At 44.0% G+C, this 9,104-nt stretch overlaps 1 protein-coding gene across 2 annotated transcripts; it reads right to left on the bottom strand.

Moving 5' to 3' along the window:
• Positions 1-3,744: 3,744 nt before the first annotated feature.
• jpt2 (Jupiter microtubule associated homolog 2) lies at positions 3,745-9,043 on the bottom strand. Of its 2 annotated transcripts, none has more exons than XM_076023815.1 (5): positions 8,885-9,043; positions 7,688-7,758; positions 7,021-7,172; positions 5,366-5,402; positions 3,745-5,218 (listed from the first exon to the last, which is right to left on the bottom strand). In XM_076023815.1, the coding sequence occupies exons 1-5, from the start codon at positions 8,938-8,940 to the stop codon at positions 4,896-4,898; spliced, it is 639 nt and encodes a 212-aa protein (XP_075879930.1). In that variant the 5' UTR covers positions 8,941-9,043; the 3' UTR covers positions 3,745-4,895. The 2 variants fall into 2 exon arrangements, with proteins under 2 accessions (XP_075879930.1, XP_075879928.1); XM_076023813.1 differs by having other exon boundaries at positions 7,607-7,758.
• Between the last annotated feature and the right edge of the window lie 61 nt (positions 9,044-9,104).

The following is a 9,104-nucleotide window of genomic DNA, read 5'->3' on the forward strand; positions in this document are numbered from 1 at the left end:
GGGTGTGCGGCGGGTCGGCCTGTGGATCGGCCCTCGTCCAGCCCATGCCGAGGAAACGACACTGCACCTGACTCAACAGCAGCCGCAGCGGCAGCAGCCATGGATCCCAGCCATGACTGGCTGCTTGCGAATAAATAAATTAATAAATAAGGTCAATAAATAATATTCAACGCTGCCGGTCCTCCCCGCCACCACCACCAGCGATCCGCCGCTACAACGCGCTTCCCTCCATGGTTTCGTTTCCGCCTTCCAGCGGGCCGCCGATGCTGCTGCTGGCCAGGCTTCGGGCGTTGATGGTGATGTCGCCCTATGGGAGAGGCTCTCCGTGCTGCCGCTGCTGCTGCTGCTGTTCAGATGGAGGAGCCAGCTGACCGACTCCGGCTGACGTCACACAGTCTGCATCGAACAAGCGGACTCGCCCGTCAAAGCGACGTGAAAGCTCCCCGGAAGCGACTATGTGGATTTAAAAATAAAAGCGTCATGATTCGAGGAGCGCTTTTTAGACGTTGATTTGTGATTTTTTATTTATTTATTTTTTTTTACTCAAGGTGGCATTAACTAACTGGGTAAACTTTTTGTCTTGTGGGCCACAATGGGTTCTAAAATTTGGCAGAGGGACAGGAGCAGATGGGTGGCGTGTTTTGGTGACCCACCTCATTGGAGATTAAATATATCATGGGGTATGCAGAAAAAAAGTGCTTTAATGGCATTTGAAAGTTAGCAAACGCAAAGTTACAACAAAATCAGTGTATTTGAAGCCCCATGATGTTTAGCTCTCTATTGAAATGACTCTTAAAAGCAACAACGTCTGTAATAAATAAGTGAATGGCTTTGAACAGAATTTCTATATTTTAAAGCTTTTTAAACACCAATGTAACAAGCACGTTTTTCCAATGCAAGGTACTGAAGGAAAGTACTGTAGTTATGAAAAGTACTGATATTTGTGTAAAAATGTGAAGTAAAAAGCCATCAAAAAAAGAAATACTCAAGTAAAGTACAGATACCTGCAAAATGTACTGGTGTACAGGGACAAAGTATTTGTACTTTTTTACCTCCCACCTCTGAATTTTACATGTGAATTAGGATAACTAATTAATATAATATAACAAGTTATAATACCTTGTGTAGCATGTGGAGTGTATGTAGTATCTAGTAGAACCCCCTGAAAATGTAGTTGCATCATATTTACCTTGTTTATCAAAAGTAGATGTCCTATTGCTTCTGCAATTTGCCAGGCCAGTCAGGGATAGTTCTAACACACCACTCAGAACCTTTCTTCTATCAGTAGTAATCATTTTATTTTGAAGGTTGTAAGAGAGGAAATGCCCCTAATATTTGAATATCTGTTGCTTGCAGCTGGGCCTGGCACTAGAATTTATCAATAAATAATGACAATGTAGTTTCCAAAAATAAAAAAAAGTTACTTTAAAAATAACATTCCACAGGGCAACACTGTATAAAACAGGGGTCGCCAACCTTTTTGGCACTGAGAGCCACTTCATGGGTCCTGAGCCGTATGAAGGGCTACCAGCTTGCTAGATTCTCCTGAAATAACAAACTCTCTGAGTTATGTATCATTATTAATGATACTCTTCTATGTGAAGACACTTAACAAGCTCATGAGTTCTCAATAATTATCAAAAATGACTTAGCAAGGTTGGATAAAATTGAATTTTAGACACAGCTCAACGAGCTCTTCAATTTTTCGACCGGGTCTGCGGGCTACTCATGATGTCCTTGGGGGCTACCTGGTGCCCGCGGGCACCACGTTGGTGACCCCTGGTATAAAAGATTGTAGCCTAATTATTTATAAGTAAACGATTAAATTGTATTCACTCTACTTAATTAGATGTAATTACGCATGACAGATGACTCCGAAGACCTCTCTGATTGAATAGTAAGGAAAGTGAAGTTTGTCCGTCACTCTGGTTCTACTAGTAAGTACTGACAAAAGAGCAGTTCAGGAGGGAAGATGAACAATTGTCATTGACAAAGACACGCAACAGCATTACCTCCTTGATTTTGGATGATCATGGGTACAACATGTATTTTAAACAACAATGATTTCCTACATGTGTGTAGATTTACCCTATTTTTTTTCTGCCTGAATGCAGTTTGGGCATGTAGTTAAAACAAAACAGAGTAAGAATTTACCTCCATAATAGGTGCTTGAACATGTTTTAATAGAGATTTTTCTGGGTAGACTTTTCATGAGGAAATCGCGACAAGGGCATTCTGCAAAAAGCCATAAAAAATATATAAAATATACCTGACATAGGACTTTTCTTAAGTCCTTGACAAACTCACTTCAGTATAGTATCTCCATGGTTGAGTCCCAAGACCACACACACAAACCAACGCACCATAAAATATATGGTTATCATTTCCATTGTTTGCCACAAACAACCGTGCACTTGAACTTTCCTTCAGCCAGACAAGTGAAGCTTGGGCTATTGTTTGCGCTGGGGAGCATTAACAATGGAGACAAAAACCAGCCAATGGAGCAGAAAACTGGGCAGATAAAGCCGCGGGAGCCCCTGGAGGAAAACGAAGCTACTCAACAACCATCTCTTACTTCCCAATAGAAAGTAAACCGATTTAAATTTTATACCTGCAATCACGTTTTTAAAGTTAGACTTAACAAGCAGGCCATTGAATAAATGAAGCTAATATTTTCTTCTTTTTTTTTATCATTTTATTTTTCATACAAAATAGTTTCAACACTAAAGCTAATCTTTTAAATGCGGAACACGGCATGAACCTTGAGCTAATGATAATTGTCAGAGCCAGAAATGGTCAATGGTGTCAACTTGGTCTTCAAATCATTCGGTAAACAGCAGTGAACTAGGGACAATGCTGACCTTTTCACACCAATAACCTAGTAGACTCACAGAAGAAGGTGGCTGTCTTCAATCACAAGTTTGACCGAGGACCAAAAAGAGCATATCCATCAAAAAACTATTATTTCTCCGGTAACACTCAGCCTAAAAGCTCAGCATCATGTTAACACTTGTTGACTTAAGTACAGTCTACATCACACTTTTTTGAAAGAATACAAAAAGGAAATTCTTTCTTTGTGTTCGTTTGATTCCCAATGAAGACTCTGTCAAGAAATACTTTACGTTATGGGCTTAAAACGGTCTTGAAACGCAAAATAACAGAACTTTACACATGCAATTCAAACCGCGATCAATAGCAGTTAACTATGAAGATTCTACAATTAATCTTGATTAAAAAAAAAAAAAAAAAATCATTTGTCTGCCCTAAAATCAATCAATCGAACCCAAGACTCACTAGACAGAGGCTGCTTAGCATACTTAAGTTTTGTTGGCCAAATGTTGTTTAATAACTCTTAAAATGCACTTGAGGTCAAGTACATTTTCAACAAGACATCAACGGGAAAAAAAAAATCACAACCCGTATTTCAGGCTATTAGGCTGCTGCCTGAAGGGAAAACAAACTTAATACGCAATTGCAAAAGATTCAACTTTTTTTCTCTCTCTCTCAAAAGCTCATAGTGGCTTTTTGCCCGTGAACAAGCATCATCCATTGAGTGCTGCCAAAGGCCAAAATCCGGACAAAAGCGTCGGTGTCAGCGTCTCCAAATCTGGAGCAGACGACACTCGCTGTTTGTGGGTCGTTGCAAATCCAGAAAAGGATGAATTATCAGTGTTTTGGCTTAGCGACTGAGACTGGCGCCAACACACTGGACACTGAGACCGAAAGCACACACTGCAAACAAACTCTAAATGCAAAACAACAGTTTTATTACAATACACAGGAGTTCTTTCTTCTGCTGCGCCCATTGCCTGCCAGGCACATCAACACATGAGGGGTTGGGGGAATTGGGGGGGCGGAGGGGTGCAAGGGCGGGAACAGGCTGGCACCAAAAAATTACCATGAAGTGTGCTGCATGAGGTGTGTGGAGAAAAAAAAAAAGGTGATCTTCTAGGAGCCCACCTGGAGTCAGGAGGGCTGAACGCATGTCCAGAGTTCACTTGTCTTCAGCCGTTTTAATTTAAAACATAAACAAAGGCCTGACCCAAGTTTAAAGAAAAAAAGAAAAAGAGAAAAAAAAGAAGGCATGTTCATGGAGCAAGCAATGAGAACAAGAGCAGAAAAAGGCGCCGGCGAGATACAATCATGTAAAAATCAAAATGGAATTTCTTTTTAAGGAAGCAAAAAACATTTGGGAGCATCGTCTACTATTTGGCATACGGAGAGAAATTCTGACAGTCGAACGTGAAGGACGTTTTGCAAATAAGGCATCAGATGATCCATTTCTCCTGAACCGTTATTTTAGAACAAGTCAAACTAAAGGTTTACTTTCTAGTTGATCCCGGAATTCCCTGAAACAACATTTTTTGGACTCCCCCTGACTAAAGGACTACACATCGATGTCGTACAACTGATTTTCGCATTGGAGAAAATGTCTGCGTTTAGCATGAAGCGAGAGGCGTAAAAAAAAAGAATGAAAGGATGAAACTGTCGACAATCTTGACATGCACTTTCGACTGAACCACTCCCAGGATGCAAAAACAACATGTTTACAGTGATAAATAACTGTGCCGTTACATCAACACATGCTTGAACGGGAAAATGGAAGAAAAAAAAGAACATACGTGAAAACACGTCACATTCAAAGTGATTGGTGGCGAACCTCTGGATTGACGGAGGTCGGTGATTGCATGGCTGCAGATTTTTTTTTCGTACTGGAGGGGGACAGAGTGTGAGAAGGCACGGGCGACGTGTCTGACAGAGAGACGGATGGAGAGGATGGAGAACCCCGTTTCAGATGGAGATGGTGACAGCGGGCTGTTGGAATGAGTGGAGAGCAGAGGGGGTAGGGGAAGGGGAAGGTCGCGCGGGATGGAGCGGTCCGGCTGCCGGGCTCATCAGTAGAACACTACGTTGGACTTTCCTCCGGGGGGGTTGAGAACTCGGTTGTGAGCGCGACGCGGGGGCCCCAGGTGAGGCTCCAGGTTCTTCAGCTGAGCGGCGATCTCCGCCGCCCGGTCCGGAGGCGAGGCCTGGGCCTGGGCCGGAGCCGGAGCCGGAGCCGGGGCCTGGGCCGGGGACGGCTCGGGCTTGGCGGCAGGCGCTGCGGCAGGCGCTGCGGCAGCTGCCGGCTCTTCTTTGGCTGGTGCAGGAGTGGCAGGAGACGCCGGAGGGGCGGCTTCCTTCTTCGCCGCGGGCGGGCTGGCCTTGGCAACGGGTGCTTGAAGGGAGGAAAAGGAAGGAAAGGAATATTGTAAAAATAGAATGGCGTGCCGCCGCATCGGAAATAGAACAGAGACAGCGTCCTTGAAGAGGATGACGTCTGCGTGGCGGATGGAAAACGTCGCTCTTCTCTGCTGGCACTGACCTGGTGCTGGAGGTTCAGGTCCGACACTTAGATTGTCCTGGAAAAAGAGAGACAATTTCTCACCGTCATTCATTCACGAGCCATATCAACCTGTTACCACAGCCGCCGTCACACATCGAGCCGCAGCAACAGCTGCGACTTCCTCTTTCGTTTTTCAAGAAAGGTTTTAGTTTCCTTCTTGCCGTGAACTCAGACGCCAACAACATTTGCTGCGTTTCCATGACAGCCGCGATTCGCAGGCGTTTCCACTGAATGGTGTGGAACGCGTAAGCCGTAATTCTTGTAAAATCTCGTCCGGCGAGACCCCACCTTGAGGAGGATGGAAGTACAAAATTTCTTGGACAAAGCTGAATTTTGGTGTTGTTTGCCGTCAAGAATGGTTACGTGTCTCCTTCTCCGTCCAAACCAAAACGCGCCATCTTGATTTGAAGTGAACTGGTCAACGTGACCCCGTACGTCACGTCCGGTGACATGGAAATGCGATGACATGAGACTTTTGCTGATATACCTCTGTATGGATACGTCTGAAAACCCACCTCACAAGAGCGTCAAAACCTTTCCAAGTTCAGGTGTTTTTCCATTCCCAGTTTTTTATGGCGATATTTCAGTTTTGTGCAATTCTAGGTATTTGTGCAATTCACATCTAGGTAATGGAAACGCAGCTAGTGACACAGTTTAATGAAGTCGAGAGAGGAATTCAGACTACGAGGCCAAAGATTTTCACTATCGTGGGATTGCTGAGATGGCCAATAAAAACCTTTGAAACAAGAAACACCGTGGAATTGGCTGCTATTCACCTGAAAATCTGTCCAGATTAAGGAAAGTCTGCTTCGATCCGTTTACAGAAAGATGAGAGTTTATCCCGTAAACATTCCCAGGGAGGTCCCCCAAGTGTGGGACCACCCATTCCTCACTGGAAACCCCGTCACCTCCATTACAAACCATGCAAATATGTTGAGGCAGGCAAGGTCGGAGTAAACATGTGGAGGACTTATTCCAAAATACAGAGCTGAGAGCTGAGCAGCAGTGGCCTCTACTGAAAATTCACTCAACAGTATTTATGTGTAAATACAACTTGTTGGGTCGGGGGCCCCTGTGGAATTCCAACTACCTGCGTAAGAAAGAATTCCTACACATTAAATATCAAAGTGGAATCTGTGGGAAGTGAAATATATTGACTACGGCCTCTTTAAGCAGAACATTATAAATGGCAAATGCCCCCAGTAACCGTTTCCGTCTTTGACCATAAACAGCAGTGTGTCACATGAGTCTTCGTCACGGATCAAAGGAGTCGCCGCTGGAGGGAGACAATTATCCACACTGAGTGGTTTAGCAGATTTAGGTCAGTGTTTGTTTTAAATAGTTGACTCATTATCTTACTTTATGAAAAAAATAAAACAAAAACCTTTTTAACTTCTTACTACTACTACTACCAAATAATATGACTAAAGCCTAACGCCTTGCAAAAACATCTGCGACACTTCTCGCAGATGAACGCCTCACCATGTTTACATGGCTCTGCCGGAGTGTCCCTGGACTGCGAGTAAACAAGACAAACAGCAGCAAAACACCTTAAGCAAATGCTCCGCTGCAGCCTGTGCACTTTAGAACCGACTTTGACAACAGCGCGAGACGGGGGCAATGGCAGGACTCACCTTTGGCTTGTTCGGGTGGCTTCGGCTTGGACTTTGGGCGGGCGCGCGTTCTGCAGCCCCAAATATGTTGCTGCTCTGTCCACCTGGGGGCTTGGTTTTCTGCGGCTGAGCCACAGTTTCAGGTCCACCAAAGATTCCGCTGGTCTTCCCACCTGCGAGAACGCACGGTCCAAATATGACTCGAGTCAAGTAATGGCAATTTTATTATCAGTCACTCTCTGATTTTATCTGAAGTGACCTATTTGATCATCCCCACAACTCAAGACTGTCGTAACACGCTGCGGTTGGATTGGAGAATATTGTGACATCTGAATGGAATCTATTCACCGTTTACTTTGCGCTGATGTGCTTTGGGAAATTAAGAGTCATATGTCGTGGAACTGCAGTCATTTTCTGACAGCTCCAGTGATGCAATTCTGACAGCGAAAGAGCATGTGAGACGGACAAGATTATGATTGTTGGTTTTTTTTTTTGCTCTGTCAACAAACATCGTGAACAACACAATGTTTCGGGGAGGAACGATTACACAACACATCTTCACAACCCAGACGTGAGACACAAGACTCAGTGTCAGTCTGGCCCTGACCTGGAGGGTTGGTGCGTTTTTGTACACTCTCAGTCGGCTCGGGGGCAGCAAAAACATTTGAGGCCATCTTATTAGGTTTACTTGATGCTGCAGCTTCGTTGTCGCCTCCACCGAAAATGTTGCTGGACCCTCCTCCAGGAGGCCGTAATACCCTGGGGGAGGACAACAACAATGTGTTTAATGATCTGCAGAGGGGTCTATAATTGCATTTGTAAAATACAGAGGACGAATCAGCAACAGCGCGCGCATACCAAGTTAATCTGATCAAGCTATGAAAGTGTATTTTTTAAACAACATTTTACCATCTGGCATTCTGGCGAATGCAACTACAGATACCTTTTTTTTTTTGTAACTTTCATATTTGGATTTTTTGGAAAACACTGATGGTGTTTTTACCAACATGTGAGAAAGTATCAGTGGCCTTTGTGACACCACGAACATCTGATTGCCAGAGGTGCATGTTATAACTGATTTTTTTTTTTTAAAGCAGAACAAGCAAAATATCTGTTTATTACTGGGGAATCAATTGACTTGCTGTAAACATTTTATTTTGAAACACTGACATGTTAAAGATGACATTGGACTGGACCCTGACCATATTAAAAGGCTATATAAAATATTGTCTATGAATTTTTACACCTCGTTGAGCATTCCTCGTTAAACATAACACCAACACAAATTAAAAACGAAACAGGTCACATGTTTAAAAAAAAACAAAAAACGAATCAAGTGCAGGTTAACGACCGCTTATTTCTGCTTTTACAAGGCGGAATGGCGTCATAACGTTCACGTCTTAGAAATGTTTAATTAGCTCTTGAGACGACTCAGCAATTAGACGTCCGCTAATGTAGTGGCGTACAAAAATAGACCTCGGGGATGCTGAGTCGTTTTCAATTACAACAACGCGATCATTATGTCGTCGTAAGCAAGTACAAAGAAGCGCAGTCTTGAGTGTCTTTCACACTTCCGCAGGCGCAGTGGACAACGCCTGACTCGTTAGCTTGAAAGCTAAGTCTCCGCTCCAAAGTTTATGCTAATACGAGGGAAATACCCGAGACAACAACAGGCCGAAGACGAGCGACTCCGGCCGAACATTTAAAGCAAATAACTCGCAGCTGTAATTATGGAAAAATCCAGACTGCCTCCAGCAAAACAACATTAACCTACATCGGAGATAACGTTAACTTCGGAGCGGGCGGACTGCTAGATCCGAAACACGACAACAAAAGCCATTTTCCTTCGCTGACAGCAGAAATACGTCAACGCATATGTGTTCACCTTGAACTTGGTTTTGAACCAGTCTCCAGTCCTGTGAACATATTTGTCGAAGTCATGGTGGTTGAAGTGTGGAGTGTTCAAGTTTCCCCAAGGCAACTTCGTCAGTGTGCCAACTGGACGGCCAGCGAGTTCCCCCGTTTTGCGCGTGCTCAGTAAAAGTCGAGAGTGAGGAATTTGACTCCACCCAACTCTCACACGGAGGAATCTCATTGGTCCACTG

Source organism: Nelusetta ayraudi, unplaced genomic scaffold, assembly GCF_046127955.1.
Source record: "Nelusetta ayraudi isolate G7.1 ecotype Tasmania unplaced genomic scaffold, CSIRO-AGI_Nayr_v1 ptg000016l, whole genome shotgun sequence".
NCBI classification, from domain to species: domain Eukaryota; kingdom Metazoa; phylum Chordata; class Actinopteri; order Tetraodontiformes; family Monacanthidae; genus Nelusetta; species Nelusetta ayraudi.